Genomic DNA, 22,002 nt, shown 5'->3' on the forward strand with positions numbered 1-22,002 from the left:
CAATGCAAATGCAATGACTTACTCAAAGTACTTTTCACTGTAGGATAATTCAATTTGTTTATTCATTTGTGTTATGAAAATCATTTAATTAAAATAAAACAATACATGTAGGTAATCAATATACATCAATATGTGTGTTTATTTATTATTTTTGTACATCTCAAAAATAAAGTCACCCCATTTAGCTTCCCATGTTTTCACAAATTAAAACGTCTCCCGTCCATCTGAGCCTCGTGATATTCTTGTGATAGTTTTGGGACTTTCAAGAAATGTTTTAAGACTCATATATTCACATTGCACTTCATTAATTCTCGACTTGTTTTGTTCATATGAGAACTCATTATTTTCATTGTGGTTATTATTACTGTCATTATTATGTTAATGTAGCCTTTTTGACTTTATTTTACACTATTATTTTTAACTAATCATGTCACTTTGGACAAAATACCATAAACATAAACAACATAACATAGTTTATTGTGTGTGAGTAACTGAGCTTGGGCAATAGCCTGCCACTGAAACGTGCATGCCAACATCCATGCCATGTCTTTGCCGAAGTCATGGAACATGCATGCCCGTGACTCGCCACAAGATGACGACACCAAACCACCAGTCATCTCGACTGGATGCTTTGCTAAGGCTTTGCTTAACTTGGTTGATTTCACTCAAGCATTAGCAATTATTGCAACATAGGCCTATAATACTACGACAATGTGAATAAAACAAAAATATAGTTGGTTTTGATAGGCCTTATTTGTCTGAACAAAGTCCTTCTCTTAAGCCTCTGTTCTGCAGCATTGTCGTTTCTTTGGGAGCATCTGGTGAGGTAACAGAATGTGACTTTAATGTTACATTTTGGCTACTCTGTTACCTCAATCTCTTATCTTCACTGTCAGATAGCCGAAGGTATATCAGATCGTGTTGTCTACAGAGAAGCATTAATTTAGGCGCTTATAGGGCCTTCCTCGTAGCCCCTTCGCCCCGCCCTGCCTCGCTGTAGTTTTTGCAACCGTCGGGTGCCGTCTGCATAGTCGACATTTTTCAGCCGCATCATCGCAGCTGACGTGGGGACTACGTGAGCGCCGACTCGGGGCCATCCACTCCTACCGTAATCAGTGACGAGGCCCTCTACGTAAACGCTCGGTAAGTTCGTTCTGGCATTCCGCAGAACCAACTGGAGAGGCGAGACAAATTCAGAGCAGACTATGAACTGAAAGACCAACGGAAGTGTCAACCTCAAGCAACATGTCGCCTGCTTTCGCTAACCACATGCAAAATGCGCTAAGCTTAGAAGGTGGGACAAGATGGCTAGCAACTTAAGATAGCCCTAGCTTAGCAAGGGAGCCTATCCGGTAAACACTCAGTCGAAACGTTTAAACTTTAAGCTTAAGTGTTTTCCCAACCCGCCAAGCCTGCTCTGACATAGTATGCCACAAATGCCACTCTTTTCTGCTAATAAACGTGGAAAAATTGTTATCCTACACATGTTCAAGGAAGTGTGTTCAAGTTTTAACCAGAAAGCTAACTTGCTGGAATGACGCAACACCGCCCGTTCCCCAAAGCTTAACTTGGCATTTATGCGACGCTGTCTATTAAAATTAATTAATTATATCACACTTCAGATAAAAAAAATTGTCATTTTCTAAATGCTGGGAAGTTCATTTGTCTGGGTCTTCATACTACACCAAGATAAACTAAGTGTTGTTTAACAAGCGATAGGCTACCTTTCGGTAGTTATCGTTAGACTGTTGTGTTGCATAACGTTAACAGTAAAGTGCTAATATGAAGCACCTGCCCTCGTGACGCCGTGGTTCAACCCCGACGGTGTCGGTTCAGTTTAACGTCTTTTGTGACGAACAGAGATGAGTCGATGGATGTCTTTGTCCGTGCTTCAAAAGGGAGAGCTTGGTAGGTTAGCCAAATCGCCTGCGGGAGCGAGTGTCTAATGGCGCTGGGCTCAATCAGGAAGTGATGGAAGTCGCGGGTGCGTCAAGCGCGAGCGTTGAACCGAACACGCTGACCAACAGGCACATCTCTCAGCTTCCCTGACAGCGCCTGTGTTTACTGTTTACACAACACAAAGGCGTAACGCGAACATGCATATCTTTACTTCAAAGCACTGTTATCTGTGCTAAACACTAGTGGAACTTGCTCACAAGGAATCCTATGGTGTCGTTACAACCTCCCTTTTCAGCACTTTTTAGCGGCCCGACTTACTCATACTCTCTGAATAACAAATATCGAAGTAATAAGACAAGGAGAAGGTTTATGGATATATAATAACATAGATCTGGAAAGAAAATATACATATACTGGCGTTTGCTAAGTTTTTCTTTCATTGGTAAGCATTTCTGTCACTAGCTCAGAACAGCGCCACAAATTCTACCAGTGGCCAAAACTAGTAGTGTGTACAGTGAACTGAAGGAAAACCGAAAACCGGTTAAGACCTAGACTGGATCACTGGGAGCTAGCCCTGGCCAGAGCACATTCTGAAAGGAATGCAGGCAGGATGATGCCACCATTAACAGGGAAGAAAGGAAGTCTGTTGTAAAGACCCAGTAGGAGTTGAGATACACACACCACACCATCTGATGGCATTACACTATGAGTGTGGAGTGGCTAAATAAATAGGCTTGTAATATGTTTATTTGTTTGTCTTTGTTGGCCCGTGTCTATTGTTGTGTGCGTGCATCATAGTGTGTGTTTAGATGTGCATCTCTGTGTAGTGTGCTTTCCAGTCACTTAACCTGGAGGTCAAAGTTCACTTAGGTCTCTTGCCCTCTGCAGCTCCATCACAATGGAGGCAGTGGTTTCCGTGCAACAGGACGGCAGTGTAAGTGACTCTTTGACAGACGGTGAGTCCAGTCAGATCAACAGTGACTCCAGCCCATCCCCCGCACCATTGGCACAGGTAATACACACACACACACCAACTTGGCATCATGATTTTGCGTAATTATACACGCCACTTCAAAAATAGCCAACTGGCGTGTTATCATTTTGAGCTATCTCTCTCTGCCCCTCTCTCCTCTCTCTCTCTCCCTCTCCTCTCTCTCTCTCTATCCCCCCCTCTCTCTCTCTGCCCCCCTCTCTCCCACCCTAGTCTGGGGTGACAGTGTTTCAACTCCCTGGTGGTCAGACGGTGCAGGTGCAGGGAGTCATTCAGGCCCAGCCTGCATCCGTGATACAATCTCCACAGCAGGTACACACACACACACACACACACCTACATACCATAACACACATACACACACACACACACACACACACACACACACACCTACATACCATAACACACATACACACACACACACACACACACACACACACACACTTACATGCACTATGACACATGCATGTACACACACACACACACACAATGGTTTAGAAGTTTAGTGTGTGTGTGTGTTGTGTCCATGTTTGTGAAATAGAGAAGCTGTGCTGTAATGAGATTATAGAGAGGAGAAGAATCTGCATCTAAGCTTATTAGTCTAACCCCCTCAACCACACTCACATACTCCCACACAGTATAACACACTCACATACAATATACACAGTGCCAGTAAAACACTGTCATATCCACACACACAAGTTACATAAACACACTCACACAGTCACAGTGACATTGTGGAGCACACCTGTTTGTTTTACAGTATTTAGGACAGTAGGAACTTTATGAGAGTCAGGTGATTAACTGTGTGTGTGTGTGTGTGACTAGACTGGAGTTGAAGGTGACGGTGACTCTGCAGTAGACTCCCAGAAGAGGCTAGAGATCCTCTCCCGCCGACCCTCTTACAGGTGAGCCATCGCCCTCATCCAATCACATCGCACTGTGCTCAGCCCTTGACCAATCACACAACAGGACACAATATTGTGACGGGACTGTATCTCTGAGGCAAAACGAGGTGAGGAGCTAGCAATATGCGCCCTAAAGGCTGTTTTGTACTTCTGCATGATCTCAGTCCACTAAGGGCTGCGTGATTTGGGGAAATATCTAATTGTAATTTTTTTAACAGATATTATTGGGATTTGAGTTATGATATATATATATTTTTTTATTCAAGCTGCAATTCAATATTCCAAGTGAGGAGATTTTCCAAGAGTTAGGCGAGCTTCACTGTCTGCCACATGAAGAGGTTGGCATGAATATAAAAATCATAGTGACAAGAACAACCATTGGTACAGAGTTGCGAGCTGCACGATTAAGATCAGTCTTTGCGATTAACTAATTGCATTAGTTCATATTGCGATTAACCTTACTTACAAGCCTTGCTGTCCACCTACAGTTTGTGTGTTAAGTAAAATGGTGTGTGTGTCTGTGTCTAACCTGCAGAAAGATCCTTAATGAGTTGTCGTCAGACTCCCGTTCCGTGCCTAAGATCGAGGAAGAGAAGGACGAACACGTCGTTGCATCCTCCAGTGTCGCCACGGTGACTGTTCCCACCTCCATCTACCAGACCAGCTCAGGACAATACTGTGAGTGTGTGAAAGCCGCTCGCTCAGACTCATCTAGTTAATGTGCACATGTGTATAGTTTGTGAAATGCAAGGTGCAATTTTTTGTCGTTGTGTGGGCCAGGAAGTGGAACCAAGTTAACCCTTAAAGGTGTAGGTTTTTGAACATTCTAAGTTCTGCAACAATTGAAGGTTCTAAAATTCTTTGTTGAATTCAATGAACCCAGACGTTCATTTCTCAACATTCCCGTCACACCGGTGTGATGGTACTCCTTTAAGGACAGCATGCAGGTCGTGCAGCAGGAAGCTGCACCATCTGGCACCAAATACCGATAGTTTGGAAAATGCCTAATATCGGCCTGCTGATACAGTAAATCTGACAGGCTCTAATATAAATATTCAAATAGTATATCTTGAATGGTTAACCAATTATTCGACTATCCGTGCACACCCCTAGAAGTAATCCATTACATTAAATTGCATTTATAGGTGCACCCATTGATCGGCTGGTGACCGGAATTGCCCGATTTTCACGTGATCCGCCATGACCGGCTACCGGCCTGTCAGTCTGAGACGTGCCGATTTTATGCCGGTCAAATGCACTCGTGTGCCGCACTTGAAACAACATCACCCATCTGAGTTTGCAAAGTTTGAAGAAGCTAACAAAGGCCAACTGTCAGGGCTGGATGTACAAAGAAAGCGCTAATACAGAGTTTTTCTATGCGCAGAAAGCAAACCCTGTTCTTTGCCATATTGCGTGTAATTTAATATGACTTCATTAGACTACTTAAACAGCTCTCGTCACCGCCCGTCCCTGCTGCTAATTGCGTGCCCACAGCTGAACCACAAGCGCAGTTGAAGGGAGATAACCGATTGCGACATTAAAAAGAATCAAAGTTTAGCGATCATAGGCTACATCATGATAAGGTGTCAACAAGCAGCAACATAGGCCTAGTAGTTCTACACTTTAAAACAATATTCGAACTATTTACTGCACGTAGACTAGGGCTATGACTTAATACCCTAGTATAGCAGATTGGGAAGTGGACGTTGTGAAAGTTAACATACGATAGCCGATTAGAAAGGCAAACAAAAGTTAAAGTTTCTTTTGACATACTGGTAGTAGCCTACAATGAAGAAAACTCATGCTCTGAATACTGATTCAGCTGTCTCTGAAAGTTTCTATAATTGACGCATTTAACCGGAATTTGGAAAATATGTTCCATGACAGCATGTTCAAATGTATTTGTTTTTTGTATATTAGTAGGATATTAGATGTGAGAAGAAAAAAGGTGGTTGTTCCATAAAACAGTGCATTATTTAGTGTATGAAATTAATGTCCCACACTGGGAAGCATTATAGTTTGATACTGCAGCTGAAGTTAGACTTGAAGAATCTGTCTGTTCACGTGTTCCATTTTTTAACAGCCATTCCATTATTGATAAGTTGATTAAATTTCTATAACATGTTCTATTAAAGAAAACATAGAAAATAACTCTTTGTGTGTGCTGTAAAGTGGTTAGAAGAAATGAAATCGGAATCGGCTAAAATCGTCAAACTCGGAAACCGGAAATTGGCCCAGAAAATTGCAGTCGATTCATCTCTAATTGCATTAATGGCAATGTCACACAAAATTCAAACAATTAACATCGTCATCAATCATTCAGTGTGCTGGCTAGTACAGAATATCAGAGAGCTGAATAGATTATTGATTCATTGAGAAAGCAAGACTTGGTTAGTTAAAGCCCACCCATGAAAGTAAGGGCCACAAGATAGAAGGTACATCGCTAATGTAGAAGGTACATCGCTAACAAGATAGAAGGTACATCGCTAATGTAGAATGTACATCGCTAACAAGATAGAAGGAGAAGGGAACATAAAACACCATCGCTAATATAAAAGGCAACGTAAAGCACAGTCACTAACGCATCATGCGTTTCAGACTTGTGTGTTGCATATCCGTACTGTACTCTATAACGCTGGGGGATAGAAAATTATATCCAGACTGTACTCTATAATGCTGGGGGATAGACGATGATGTACTCTAGAACGCTGTGGGATAGATGATGATGTACTCTGGAACACTGGGGGATAGACGATGATGCACTCTAGAACGCTGGAGGATAGAGGATGATGTAGATTTTCTCTCCCCAGTCACGATCAGCCAGGGGGGGGCCCTGCAGCTGGCCTCTGGGGGGGCGGAGGCCCTGGGGGGGCTACAGACGCTCACGCTGCCCAGTGCCGGGGGTCCTCAGGCCGGGGCCACCATCCTGCAGTACGCCCCGCAGACCACAGAGACCAGCCAGTTCCTGCTGTCCGGGGGACAGGTGCTCGTCCAGGGTGAGTGCTTGTGTTTGTGTGTGTTTGTTTGTGTGTGTGTTTGTTGGGGGTGTATATATGTGTCAATGTCTTGGTTTGTTAGTGCTGTAGTTTGCTGTAGTTACACTGGACTAGCAATCGTTATATATTGCTGACCGACAAACACACACAAACACTGGTACACACATACACACAGGTGCATCCATTTAAAAAAATCCTTCAAACCGTGCGTGTCATTATGTGTCGTTGGTTTCTCTATTTGCACAGACTATTATGGGTCTTGTTGAATTTCAGCTGGTATTTAGTATATAGGACTGGGGCACCTCAGTCTCTTATTGCTTGCTTTCATTTCATTATTCTAAATTCAATAATATGCATTATGAATACCTTGACTATAGGGGACAAAAATGAACCATGATTAATCAACTAGTTATTAGTAATTAGGAAATTGCTATTTTTTAGTTGGTTGGTTGTCACTGGGATACAGAGCTAGAGTTTAGTAGGGTGAGAGCCACAGGGAAGAAGCTTCCCCTGAACCTGGTGGTTCGGGTGCGGAGAGACCTATAACGCCTCCCGGAGGAGAGTGGGGTGAACAGTCTGTGGTTGGGGTGAGAAATGTCTTTTATGATGATGTGCTCCTTACGCAAGCATCGCTTGCCTTGTATACCCTCGATGGATGGGAGTGAGGAGCAGGTGATGCGTTAGGCAGTTTTCACCACCCTCTACAGTGTTTTCCAGCCGGAGGCAGAGCAGTTGCCATACCAATCTGTGACACAGTTGGTGAGGATGCTCTCGATGGTGCAGCGGTAGAAATTCACCAAGTTCTGAGGAGACAGGTGGATCTTCTTTAGTCTCCTCAGGAAGAAGAGACGCTGGTGAGCCTTCTTGATCAGGGTGGAGGTGTTGAGGGTCCAAGAGAGGTGTGGACACCCAGAAACTTGAAGCTGGTGACAAGCTGCACCTCGGTCCCGTTGATGAGAATGGTGGTGTGTGTGCTAGCTTTAGACTTCCTGAAGTCCACAGTGAGCTCTTTGGTCTTCTTGGGTTTGAGAGCCAGGTTGTTGTTAGTGCACCACGATGTTAGGTGCTGGACCTCCTTCCTGTAGGCTGTCTCATCATTGTTGCTGATGAGACCAATCACTGTAGTGTCATCTGCACTCTTGACAATGGTGTTCGAGCCATGTAGAGGTGTGCAGTCATAGATGAAGAGGGAGTATAGGAGAGGGCTCAGCACACATCCCTGTGATACACCGGTGGTGAGGGTTGAGGATAGAGGTGTTGAAATTAATCAAATAATCAATGCATCGCGATGTGGACATGGACCTGATATCAACATAAATATCTGTTTTATGTAGATTTCTACACCTGCAGCATTTACCATTAGGCTACTAACAAATAATTTTACCATTAGGCTACTAAAACATAGCCTACCATTAGGCTACTAACAAATAATTTTACCATTAGGCTACTAAAAAATAATTTCTGGGGTGAGCCTATTTGCTATGGTAACCTAGCAACCTGTGTGTGTGTGTGTGCACGCGTGAGGAAAGATGAGGGTGCATGCATGTGTGTGAGGGGTCTTCTTTTTTAGGCATACTGTCTTGCAATTGAACGTGAATAAGTTTACTTACTTAAAAACATCAAAGCTAAACAACCCATCACGACATCGCTACAAATACAGTATGTGATTAAAATCAGCCAACATCAATGTAGGCTATAGGCTACGATAGATAGATGATAGATAGGCTAGATAGATTGATAAATAGCCTAGCCTACTTTATTGGCAGCTTGGTGAAACAGCATGGAGTGGATATTTAGGTTCAGATGCTTGTTCTTTTCCTTTTTGAGTATGTAATGATCCCAAAACTTTACTTTTGAAACTTTAGACATTCTCTGCCATTTATGGATATCTTGACTCCGCCATCGGCGCCAGCTAAATTCAGAATGTATCCATTCATTCACGCACTAGTGGTGTGCTTCCTGAACAACAATCAGATCCCTAAGCGCCGTATAGTGCTGCGCCATAGGAATTTATTTGAGGCTTGAGGCAGGGTTTTGCCTCGAAAAATTTTTTATAATCGAGTTATTCGAGTAACTCGATGAATCGTTTCAGCCCTAGTTTACAATAGTTCAAATTCAATAGTTTACAATAGTGAAACACCATGCGTATGTATGTCATTTGGCAAGACGTTAAATTTATCCTGCTGGCCGCTAGCTCATGATAAGATGTAGGCTTGTCTGCATGCTGTTTTAGGCAAGAAAGAGACGTAATTAGTCTTGAAAGTCAAATTTTGTTGTTGTTTTGGGGAGGGGGGTTGTTTAGTATTGACTGAGCCAGGTTAGATAGCAAGCAGGGTATACTTCCAAACAGGTGACGCATTATTAAACATAAACTTGTAAAACTTGTAGTTTCCTTTAATTTCTTATCCTTCTGTTATTATGAAACACAATTGTGGTTGTTAGCATAATACCATCTGTTAAAAGTAAAAATGTGTGTATTAGTATAATATTTAACTTGCCACCACTGTGCTGGAAAAGTTTGGGAAGCTTGAAAATTGACCTTGAAAGTGCTTGAAATTGATTGATAGGTGTACAAACCCTGTAAACAAACCTGTAGTCTTCGCCTATACCGTCCTATAAAGAATACAAAGCAAGTGATTTGAAGCCATTCCTCTTCCTCTTTAGAAAATCTCTCCAGATTGTCCAGATTTCTGGGTCCTCACGTGTGCAGCATTCTCTTCTTTGGCTCAACCCACTGATTTTCTGCAGAGTTTAGATCAGGGGACTGAGACGATCATGCCAGAAGCTTGATTTTGTGTTAGATCAGGGGACTGAGGCGGTCATGCCAGAAGCTTGATTTTGTGTTCGGTCAGGGTTGATTTTGTGTTCAGTAAATCCTTTTTGATTTCAGGGTTCCCACGGGTCCTTGAAAGTTTCTGAATCTGAAAAGAAAAATTCAAGGCCCTTGAAAGTTTTTGAAAACGGACATAAATAAATGGTAGTCCTTGAAAGTCCTTGAATTTCTTTTTGAGGAAAAAATTCCATAAAATTCCATCTTATTAACATGTTTCCATTATTGTTGGAAAATGAAATGTAGCGATTTTCTAGGCAGATTTGACGTGGAACTATACTCTAATTCGGGCGTTATAATCCAGTCACTAACCAATTCGTCTGCTGCAGCTCAACCTTGTTGCTGGAAGTTGGCCTACAGGGACTATTTTCAGGTGCTGCATGATATCATTGTGCTGCTGCGCCCATGGTGTTCCTTGATTATTACGCTGGAATGAGAGTATAGTTCCATGTCAAATCAGCCTAGAAAACCACATTTCATTTTCCGTTGGTCTTATTACACTTTCTAACTTGAGAGGAGGCAAGTTATAAATAGGAAAATTACCAGAAATCTTAGTCACTTTTAAACGTGATGCTAGCAGGCAAGAAGCTAATGGTCTAATCAGATTCAATGATCTATGCTAGGCTGGAGCTAAAACTGGTATCGCCAGACTCCGAGAACAGCTGGATGAACTGGAGAAGGGTAAACATCAATTGGAGGTGGAAAATGAGTGTAATTCCCCACATGGTGGAATATCCCTTTAAACAAGTTCAAGATGGAAAAAAAGATTCTGTCACATATTGTGTTTACAGTTTTCTAGGGGTGCCTATAATTGAGTTTTTGTTATTATTAAAACATATTTATTTCTCTTTTTCTCAGAATAAATTTGCCAACCAAAGATGATTTTTTTTTATTTTTTATACCTTTTCCAATAAATGGCAATGGTGCCATATGAGTTTGTAGATTGTGTTTAGTTGAGGTGTTTGGGAGCTAGTGGATTATGTTGTTGTGGTGTGGTGTATGGCATACATCTTTCTTTCTGTGTGTGTGTGTGTGTGTGTGTGTGTGTGTTAATGGGGACAATATCCTCCTGTTTGTTCTGCGGCTCCTTTTTGCGTCATCAAAGCTAAAAATACATCACTAACCCCTCCCTCTCTCTCCCTCCCTTTCTTTCTATCCCTCCCTCCTTCTCTCTCCCTCCCTTTCTCACCATCGCCTTCTTGCTCTGCCTCTCTCCCTCTAACCCTCTCCTTCTTTCTCTCCCTTTCTCTCTCTCTCCCTCTAGCCCTCTCTCCTTCTTTCTCTCCCTTTCTCTCTCTCTCCCTCTAACCCTCTCTCCTTCTTTCTCTCCCTTTCTCTCTCTCTCCCTCTAACCCTCTCCTTCTTTCTCTCCCTTTCTCTCTCTCTCCCTCTAGCCCTCTCTCCTTCTTTCTCTCCCTTTCTCTCTCTCTCCCTCTAACCCTCTCTCCTTCTTTCTCTCCCTTTCTCTCTCTCTCTCTCCTTCTTTCTCTCCCTTTCTCTCTCTCTCTCTCTCTCTCTCTCTCTCTCTCTCTCTCTCTCTCTCTCCTTCTTTCTCTCTCTTTCTCTCTCTCTCTCTCTCTCCCTCTGCTCTCTCTGCTCTCTCTTTCTTCTCCTCTGCCTTTCTTTCTCTCTTTCTTTCTTTTCATCTTTCCATAGTTATCTCTGTCTTTCTAAATCTGTTGTTGTCATGTTGGTAGACAGAAAACACACACACACACAGACAGAAAACACACACACACACACACACACACACACACACACACTCTCTCTCTCTCTCTCTCTCTCTCTCTCTTTCTCTCTCTCTCTCTCTTCTCTCTCTCTCATAACAACATTTCCCCATTATTTTGTCACCATCATACATCCTCATCTTTCTTTTCATACAGATATATGATGTTTTTTTTATCCTGACTGTGATGTATGTATGTACACACACACACACACACACACACACACACACACACACAGAGTGTGAGTGAGGAGGCGGGATCTTTGGCAGGCTGTTATTCCCTGTGAGCTCAGCTGTGATGTCATTGTGATGTCAATGCCCCTAATTGTAAGCTGTGTGTCGTTGCCGTGGCGCCCACAGAGGGATAGAGAGACCGAGAGAGTGAGAGTGAGAGTGTGTGTGTGTGTGTGTCAGTGTCAGACAAACGGACGGAGAGAGAGAGTTCCAGAGTAGAGAGCCAAACGGAGCTGCAGCCAGAGCTGAAGCACAGCTTAAACGGAACACGTTCTCATCTGCCGAGGAACCGGCGGCCCACGGAACCGACAGAGAGAGAGAGAGAGAGAGAGAGAGAGAGAGAGAGAGAGAGAGAGAGAAAGAAAGAAGGGAATAAAGGAGTGCAGAAGACGAGACCTGTCCCACTGGAGTACTACAGGCTACACATGGCCGTGACGGGGGAGGAGACAGAGTCAGGTGTGTGTGTGTGTTTGAGTGAGTGAGAGAGAGAGAGAGAGAGAGAAAGAGGAAGAGTGTGTGAGAGTATGTGTGTGAGTTTTGGAACTCAAACATGGCTTTGTTGTCACAGTTGAATCCATGTGTTTTGAGGTGTGTGTGTGTGTTTGCAGGTGTGTGTGTGTATACTCATGTGCATGTGTGTGTTTGTGATTACAGGTGTCTATGCATGTGTCTGTGTGTTTGCAAAATTTTGTGCATTCATGTTTGCATGGTTGTATGTGTCTGTGTGTGTGTGTGTATTTGTTTGTGTTTGCAGTGTATGTGTCTATGTGTGTGTAGATGTTTGTGCATTTGTTGTTTGCAGGTTTGTGTGTGTATGTTCAGATGTGTGTGTGTGTGTGTGCGTGTGTGTGTGTGTGTGTGTGTTCAGGTGTGTGTGTGTGTGTGTGCAGGTTGAGTCGGACTCATTGAGTTATGCTGTGTGTTTGCTCAGGTAAAAGCATGTATTTGTGTGCAGGTCGAGTCTGATTCATTGATGATATGTTGTGTGTGTTCAGGTGTGTGTTAGCGGTCAGGGAAAAACAGAAGGAGTGTGTTTCAAAACTCATGTTTGCATTAACAGAAGCGGTGTTACATTCTATGGCATAGTTTCACACACACACACACACACAGAATAAGTGGGAATAAGTTCCTTTAGTTTCAAGAGATCCACTACTGTGTGTGTGTGTGTGTGTGTGTGTGTGTGTGTGTGTGTGTGAGTGAGAGGGAGTGGGAGTGAGATCCACTACTGTGTGTGTATGTGTGTGTGTGAGGGAGTGAGATCCACTACTGTGTGTGTATGTGTGTGTGTGAGTGAGGGAGTGAGATCCACTACTCTGTGTGTGTGTGTGTGTGAGTGAGGGAGAGGGAGTGAGATCCACTACTGTGTGTGTGTGAGGGAGAAGGAGGGAGATCCACTGCTGTGTGTGTGTGTGTGTGAAGGAGTATAGGGTGAGGGGGGGTTAGATCCTCTGTTCTGTGTGTGTGAGAGAGGGGGGGGAGGGAGGGGGAGGGAGGGAGGGAGAGGGAGAGGGAGGGACAGAGTCAGTGCCTCTACTGACGTCAGATCATTTCCTGGAAACGCAAGCAGACAGAGAAATGAGAGCGGGGGTGGGGGCAAGCCACGCACACAGTGACGTCAGTGTACAGTCATGCTGTCTGCTCACACACACACACATTTGCACAGGCAGTTGCTAGCTTAGTCATTTGCCTAGAGGAAGTTGTAGGAATGTGTGTGTGTGTGTGTCTGTTTACCAGATTGTTCAGTGAGTTGTATTATTGTTTTTAACCAACATACAGAAATGAGTGTGCGGTTCGAGTCTTGCTTTGTTGTGTGGATCAACATGATCTTACGATCTTACAATTAGGGGTGGGCGATATATATCGTCTGCGATAATATCGTGATTGTTGTTTTAACGATGTGCAAATTGACATTATCGAGTATTTAAATTACTTATCGGGAAAAAACACTCGAAATCACACACTGAAGACTCATACATTCCCAGGAGGTAGGCTATGCGGGAGAAGTGCAGCAGAGCAAGTGTCACGTGATCCCTAGTGGGTCACAACGTTGTCCCACGCAGCCTAATGTTTATTTTGTGCAGAGAGTAGCCTACTTGGGATTTTATGCGGCTACTTCTGTTCAAGTAGCATTGATGAGACAGTCACATTTTTTCCTACACGATATTATATGTAGAGAAAACATTAGCCTTTGAGTATTTTAATAGTCAGTTGTAAACAAATAACTACTCTCATGTAACTCGTTTGTAAATGGACTGAAGTTCGCTCTAAATATCTACATTTACCGATTATGCTAACCGTTAGCATCTCTATGGGATTTCTCATTTACATTAGCCATAAGCTAACGCATTAGTTTCTATTCTGTAATTTGGAATGCTAGCCTACGTGATTGCTCTAAAACAAAACATAGAAGGAAATAACTGAGATGTAGGCTACTCTGTTGGTCTGCTCTTAGTTTTACATTGAATCCTAAGGTTTGAAAGGAACTTCAGCTTCAGACCAGGGATGTCCCGATCCGATATTTGGATCGGATCATCCGCCAATATTAGCAAAAAATGTGGGATCGGCCTGCACGGGAAAATCCCGATCCGGACTCCCGGCCCAGCCTACGACGATGTGAATTAGTGACAGCTGTTGTCGCGCTAAACTTAAGCTCCTGTCACTAAATAGTGTAGATAGGCCTACGTGCTATGTTGCTTGATTTTCTGTAATAAATGCAGCCTGTAGCCTTGGTTACTTCAGCAAACCCAGACCAGTTGTGGCATAAGTTTCGCTTTTAAAACGCAACAGTGAGAGGCTTTTTAGCGCAGTCTCACTTATCATTGATGAGCACAGGAGCAGGCGGACACCTGAGCATGTTGAAATGATCACCTTTGTGAATAGAAGAAGAATCTCCCCATCATGCTCAGACTGCAGCCAGGGCAAACAGTAGAAATTGAAGGGAGTATGGAGATGGAGCAGTAAAGTGTGGAGGAGATAGCAATACTGTAGAAGGCGTGACAGTTATTTGGGTTGTTATAGCCAATTCAGTGTGTGTGTGGTAATTTGACTATTTTCTACTCAGGTTTTGTGTGTGTTGCTTTTATATATAATTCTATATTGTTTACAATATTGTTTTACACTGATGGCTTTTTTTTTAAGCCTTGGTTTACACATGAGCACTGATGCCAATTCAGTTTGTGTGGTTAATTGACTATTTATTTTCTACTCAGCTTTTCTGTGTGTTTTGCTTTTTTATACAGTTTACAATATTGTTTGCAATATTACAATATTGTTTGCAATATTGTAATATTGTTTGCAATATTGTAATGGCTTTTTAAGCCTTGGTTTACACTCTTGTTGTTCAAGAGCAGAGCACTGATGCCAATTCAGTTTGTGTGGTTAATTGACTATTTATTATTTTGTGTTTATTTAACCCTGTTAAGAATAAACAGGTCAGCTTCTCATTACCAACCACTGTGGATTATTCAAACTAACCTAATTAAGTTGGCTAGTTGTTCTTAAGAGTAAAACCCTTTTCAACATGAGTATAACAACAAAATAAGTAAATATCTTTAATCTTTAATACATGCTTGGATCGGCCGGTATCGGTATCGGCCGATGCTAAAAGCTACAATATTGGTATCGGATCGGAAGTGCAAAAAGCTGGATCGGGACATCCCTACTTCAGACTTTCTCTTGGGAGACTGTTAGGCCTATTCATCTTCTCTAATGTAGCTGGCTAGACCATGTCATTGCCACACACACAAGTGAGGGCAGAATTGGAAATGTGTGACAATGTGTGACAAATGTATGAGTGACAATGCATTGGTTGATTTGGTTAAAAAGTCACAGGTTAGGTTATTGGTTATTATTGTAATGATGCTATTCATAAATAATGAACTGTAAAGTAACTCAGACTTTAACAAAAACTATTTTTTAAAGGATATCGACTAATTATCGTTATCGTCAAAATCACCAAAAATATTGAGATATTATTTTTTGTCCATATCGCCCACCCCTACTTTACAATCTTTGTAGACTACGTTAAAAAAAACATTCTATTCTATTATTCTTTACCTAGAACATGGCAGAGTAGAACACTCTCCATCTAGAAAACGTCACACAGAACATTCTCCATCTAGAACACGTCACACAGAACATTCTCCATCTAGAACACGTCACACAGAACATTCTCCACCTAGAACACATTACACAGAACATTCTCCATCTAGAACACGTCGCACAGAACACTCCAGAGATCTACAGCTACAACACGTCACACTGTGATCTCATCTACAACGAGAGGGGTATGCAGAGGAGAAAGAGTGTGTGTGTGTGTGTGGGGGGAGGGGGCATGCAGTGGAGAAAGAGTGTGTGTGTGGGGGGGGGTATGCAGTGGAGAAAGAGTGTGTGTGTGGGGGGGTAAGCAGTGGAGAAAGAGTGTGTGTGTGGGGGGGAGGTGTATGCAGAAGAGAAAGAGTGTGTGTGTGTGTGTGTGTGGGGAGTTATGCAGTGGAGAAAGAGTGTGTGGGGGTACATGAGAGAGAGTGACAGGGTGCCCACGGGTCATGGAATTTCTGGAATATTATGGAATTTTGGAAAGTCTATTCCAGACATGGAAAGTCAGGGAATTGTATAGTTTTTTGGGGCAAAGTCATGGAATATCAGGGAATTTTGTTGTAGCAGTTTAAAATTTACTGTGAGTATATGACAGCGTGTGTGCCACTTTGTTTCTACATACTGTAGGTAGGTACGTGTGTGTGTGTGTTTGTGTGTGTGTGCATGCATGTGGGCACCTCTATTGGCTTCTTTTGGTAACCTCGTTAGCATCTTAATGTAATCTCTACCGTCACCATGACAGCTGTGGTTTCACTACTGAAGCCACACACACACACACACACACACACACACACACACACACACAATGCATACTCAGTTAATGGGGGATAGAAATGAAGAGAGTTTGCAGCACTGGTCAAACACAGAGGATGTACCATAGAGTACACACACACACACACACACACACACACACACACACACACCAGACATTTGACTGGAGGATTGAGTGCACTGACACATTGAAATCATACTGGTAGAATGTTGTATTTTTCCTGTATTTGACCCACCATGTGTGTTTGTGTGTGTGTGTGTGTGTAGCTGCTACAGGTGACATGCCCACCTACCAGATTCGCTCCCCCGCGTCCGGTCTACCTCAGGCAGTCGTCATGGCAGCGTCGCCGGGGGCGATGCACAGCCCGCCGCCTCACGCCGAAGAGGTCACGCGCAAGAGAGAGGTCCGCCTGATGAAGAATAGGTAAGACACACACACACACATCTGTTTGTCAAGGGTGCCCAGAAATTTGATCAATCTTTTTCTAGCTTCTTTCTCCCCCTATTCAGTTCAGTCCAGAGATTCCCAGTTGTCCAATACTACAAATGTCCACAAAAAAAATAGTTACTTAATCTCTAGTTTTTGAACTAAACATTACCATCTTGTTTTGGTCTCGGCTATTAAGGGGCGATTACTATCATGTAGCCTATTGCGCAAACGCCTAAGTTGGACTCAATAGGCTACATACAGACGTTGTGTAAAACAATGCAACACCCTCGTGTACAGAGCAGGTTGAAGGACAACCTGAGGTTGTGTGTGTATATTCAATGCAACACCCCCATGTACAGAGCGGAATGATAATAATGGCCTACTACTACTACTAATGATACATAAATAATAATAATAATACAATAATAACTAGATGTACCGCATAGTGGTACAAAATATGACCGCCGCTCAGTCCTGTACATCCGTTCCGCGAAAATAAATCACACTTCAATTTGTCTCCATATTTTACTCCATCCCCCCACTCTTGAAACTTTTGTGTATGCTTGTTTTGGCATGCCTGAGTGTGTGTGTCTGGCTGCACAGAAAGTAGCCTACTGGTGCTGAAAAGGTGAATAGATTGTAGAATAGCCAAAGAAGATGTAGCATTGTTATAAAACCTTTAAAATCTCTAATCAATCACAAGTAGGGCAGTTAATCACAGTTCATCCATTGCAACTGGATTGATGAAAGGTCACTTACACCTGTAGGCTACATTGTATTTGGGAAAAGCAAAAGGTATCAGCATAATGTTATTTATTTATTTATTTTTTATGTATTTATAAACAAAAACAGATCTGTCAGTTCCATGCTGTTTTCAACAGCTATCAAAAACAAAGGTCATTTTTGGATGGATGGATTTTTTGTGAATGTTTCTTCTTCTACATAAGATTTTAGTCATCTTTAGTTCATGTAATACTTTATTGTCAATGCACAAATTAAGTAACAGTAGTCTGAAACGTTATTGTTAATGCACAAATTAAGTAATAGTAGTCTGAAACGAAATGCTGTTTTACATTTAACCAGTGGTGCAAATAACTGACATGTCCAAATGGGCCTTGATGAAATCGTCCGCTACACTGTTCATACACATTTTAACGGGCCAAAGTTGAAGAGCTTTTGTCCGTTATTGTTCGTTTAAAATATAGGCTGATTCATGTTCCCTTGCATTGTGTAACTGAGGGTCCATGGCTAGTCTGGCTTTCATCAGACCAAGCTCAATCTTTTAAGAAATCAAAAAAAAATAGGCGGGCAGATCAGGCTGGGTTCACCCCAGCCTAGTCCATCAGGCACCCGATATTGTTTAATTTTCGATTGAGATATACACGCTCTGGCTATTCTAAATGCAAAAAAATGCATCAGGGAGTTATGACAAAACTGTAACTAACAAACTAGATCCTACTAGAAAGCTGTTAAGCTTCCCTAAAGCTACAGGTAGGATTATAAGGTAGGCCTATTTACAACATAAATTGTCAATAGGCTATGCTGGCGACTCAAATAAAATCTCCTTTGAAACCAATGGCTTCAGCCTTACAGTATCAAAGCCGGACTTAAACTGCCATATCGTGGCGAAAAAGTTGTAATAACATTCACGCAGCTCCATGAGTCAAGGAAAGCGAATGAAGTAGCCACTTCTAAATGGGACCCACTACACAGTAGCTTAAGGAGTGTTGCTAAAGCAGCCATAATGAAATGAAGGTGTCATTGTTTGGATACTTCACACACATAATGCTTTTTTAATTTCACAGACTACAACTACCAAGCTGGAATCAAAGCACATGATTCCCCTCTCACACCCTGCTGCGCGCCTTAAAACAAACAGGCGTCTCAGTCTCCGCATGTATAGGCAAAACTGTATCAGACCGGTATAACGTTGGTAAATCTTCCATTGCACACAATGATTTTGTAGCACGATGCAATAAATGACTGTCGAAAGATACAAACAGTGCTGCTATCAATTTGCTTGGTATAACCGCATTTATAGTTTTCTACAAATGCAATCAATCAAATTGGCCTCCATCACTCAACCAACAAAATGTTTCCGTAAAAGTCTAGTGGGGCTACATACCCACCAAATTTCATGTACCCCGGTGGTTCGGTGTCCCGGGTATCGTTGACCAAAAATTCAGGAAGTAGATGACAGGAAAAATTCTTGAAATGTGTGCATGTACAAGTTTATGTTTATGTGTGTGTGTGTGTGTGTATGTTGCTTGCTTTTTAATTTTTAACTAGGTGGCGCTATACATGAAATAAGTGGTAATGGGATGGGTTGACATGCCCCCTTAAGACCAACATACAAAAAAAAGGTGGACCTCCTAGGCCCTACGGTTCTCGATATTCACAGAAAACTGTCTCCGGCCACCTACAGGCCAGTTGGTGTATAGTAACAAAAATCTCATTTTTACTTTTTTGTGTTTAACTAGGTGGCGCTATACATGAAATGAGTGGTTATGGAATGGGTTGACATGGCCCCTTGGGATCAACAAACAAAAAGAAAGGTCCTCCTAAACCTTACGGTTCTCAAGATATTCACAGAAAACTGTGTCTGCCCTACCCTCCTTTCGGGGGGTGCAGTCCAGCGGGGGGGCTACAGATCGAAACGAAAAACGATGGTTCCATGCTATCCATGTGGGGTTACATGCCCACCAAGTTTCGTGTACCCCGGTCTTTCAGTGTCCCGGGAATCCTTGACGGACATTTGGACATGCGAAAAAGGAAAATAAATAAATAAATAAATCTGAGTAAATCTATATGACCGCCGCTTCGCTGCGCGGCAGTCATAATAAATATTAATAAATGTAGTTGGTAGTGGCAATGAACGGGGTCCAATCAATGTTAGAGCCTTCGTATACTGTGTATTTGGGCATTGAGATTATAGAATTGTGCAAAAACTGAGGAAGAGTAGAATTAAAATAGAAAAATATATGTCAGTACAGGTATATGTAGGTACCAGTAATGACTGGCTGTTTTTGGTTCGGTAGTCTCGGGACACTGTCAACTTTAAAAGTAGATCTTGGTTCAAAAAAGGTTGGGCACCTCTGCATTAGATTAACATACAGACACTCGGGCATACAGACATTTGCATACATACTATAGAAACACACACACACACACACACACACACACACACACACACACACCAATAATGGCATAACGTATTGGAAACACATTGGAGAGTTGTGTGTCACTATATAACCGTGTGTGTGTGTGTGTGTGTGTGTGTGTGTGTAGAGAGGCAGCTCGTGAGTGCAGACGTAAGAAGAAGGAGTATGTAAAGTGTCTGGAGAACCGCGTGGCTGTGCTGGAGAACCAGAACAAGACTCTCATCGAAGAACTGAAGGCTCTTAAAGACATATACTGTCACAAGGCCGAATAACACACACACACACACACACACACACACACATACACATTGCATTCTCAAACATCTACTGCCACAAACGCATACCATACGCTACACAGAGACACGCACGCAAGCACCACACACCACACAAATACTGCCTTACAGACATACACACACACACACACACACACACACACACACACACACACTTGCACATCTACTGCCATGACACAGATTAACATTTATTAATACACACTTACTCACACACAAACACACAGTTTTTAAAGACAGCTGAAAAGCACACACATGCGCACGCACGCGCACACACACACGCACACACACACACTCACACACAGAGAAGGTGACGTGTGACGTTTACAGATGGCTTTCCTATGAACTACCTACCAGCGCTTTCTCCTTATTGTTTCTGTCACACACACACACACACACACACACACACCTCTTCTCACCTCACTGCTTCTCTCTGCTGTGGTTGCTCTGGCAACCATGATGCATTTAGAGTGCTTTATCTAAGTGTGCTCAGCCCCCTTCCCCAAACAGACACACACACACACACACACACACATGGAAGCCCACAGTGTTCTTTTGATTGTGTGTTGAATTTATTGCCATTTTATGGAAATCAGAAACATGCACTCTTTCTGTCACACACACACACACTCACATTTTCTCTCTCTCGTGCACGCACACATTTTCTCTCTCTCTCTCTTGCTCACACACACACACACACATACATTTTCTCTCTCTCTCGCTCACACACACACACCTGGTCAGATATCTGATCCTACCCTCAGTGAACAGAAAAATCTCAGGACTTTTGGTCTACACACACACACACACACACACACACACACACACACACACACACACAGAGAGAAACCAGCTGTACTACTATGACTAGGGGTATGTGCTCCTGTGTACTACTGATAAGCCTATACCCGCATGTAGTGTGTGTGTGTGTGTGTGTGTGTGGGTGGGTGTGCATGTGTGTGTGTGGGTGTGTGTCGGGGGGTATAGGGGGCATACAGTGGTATATTTGTTTAAAAGGTGACACAGTCCCCTTTTGACTTGGTCCTAGCTGTTAGCGATTTAGCTTTTGTTCAGAATTGCATTTCTAACCTGCCATTCCCCTGTTATGCTGTGTAAAAAAAGAAAAAATCCTGTACAATGTCTATTTTTAATAAAAATACCTTTTTGCTGAAATATTTCTTTCTCTCTCTCTCAGTCTTACACACACACACACACACACACATATATACAGAAACAGGAAGGCAGACTCCAACAAAGGAGGAACTGATATGTTGATGTCACCGGTTGAGCCAAGCCATAAAAATTTCAGTCACACACACACACTCTCTCTTTCTTTCCCTCTCCCTCACTTAGACACACACACACACACACTCAATTGCTTTATTGGCATGACCAAATGGGCACATGTGTGGCCAAAGTAGTCAATACATGTAGGATAAGACTACAACAAATACAGGAACAGAACACACATTCGCTCATGTCAGTAATCAGAACACACACATTAGCTCATGTCAGTAATCAGAACACACATAAGCTCATGTCAGTAATCAGAGCACACACAGTAGCTCATGTCAGTAATCAGAACACACATAAGCTCATGTCAGTAATCAGAGCACACACAGTAGCTCATGTCATCAGTAATCAGAACACACACATTAGCTAATGTCA

The 22,002-nt window shown here is 42.6% G+C and overlaps 1 protein-coding gene across 2 annotated transcripts; it reads left to right on the plus strand.

The window, feature by feature from the left end:
• The first annotated feature begins 943 nt into the window (after window positions 1-943).
• Window positions 944-21,507, plus strand: crema (cAMP responsive element modulator a). 2 transcript variants are annotated; one of them, XM_048227915.1, is made up of 8 exons: window positions 944-1,143; window positions 2,788-2,911; window positions 3,104-3,202; window positions 3,719-3,798; window positions 4,334-4,476; window positions 6,609-6,794; window positions 16,721-16,877; window positions 20,172-21,507. In XM_048227915.1, the coding sequence occupies exons 2-8, from the start codon at window positions 2,798-2,800 to the stop codon at window positions 20,314-20,316; spliced, it is 924 nt and encodes a 307-aa protein (XP_048083872.1). In that variant the 5' UTR covers window positions 944-1,143; window positions 2,788-2,797; the 3' UTR covers window positions 20,317-21,507. The 2 variants fall into 2 exon arrangements, with proteins under 2 accessions (XP_048083872.1, XP_048083873.1); XM_048227916.1 differs by lacking the exons at window positions 944-1,143; window positions 2,788-2,911; window positions 3,104-3,202; ... (1 more) ...; window positions 4,334-4,476; window positions 6,609-6,794 and adding an exon at window positions 11,720-12,040.
• Window positions 21,508-22,002: the final 495 nt, after the last annotated feature.

The sequence above is a fragment of the Alosa alosa genome, chromosome 19, assembly GCF_017589495.1.
Source record: "Alosa alosa isolate M-15738 ecotype Scorff River chromosome 19, AALO_Geno_1.1, whole genome shotgun sequence".
Taxonomy (NCBI): domain Eukaryota; kingdom Metazoa; phylum Chordata; class Actinopteri; order Clupeiformes; family Clupeidae; genus Alosa; species Alosa alosa.

What these genes read in the sequence shown, in the direction of transcription:
- crema (XM_048227915.1), top strand. Translation starts at nt 2,798, where the DNA reads ATGGAGGCAGTGGTTTCCGTGCAACAGGACGGCAGTGTAAGTGACTCT. An exon ending in GGGACAGGTGCTCGTCCAGG is followed by an intron (nt 6,795 to 16,720) that starts GTGAGTGCTTGT and finishes GTGTGTGTGTAG; the next exon opens with CTGCTACAGGTGACATGCCC. An exon ending in GTCCGCCTGATGAAGAATAG is followed by an intron (nt 16,878 to 20,171) that starts GTAAGACACACA and finishes GTGTGTGTGTAG; the next exon opens with AGAGGCAGCTCGTGAGTGCA.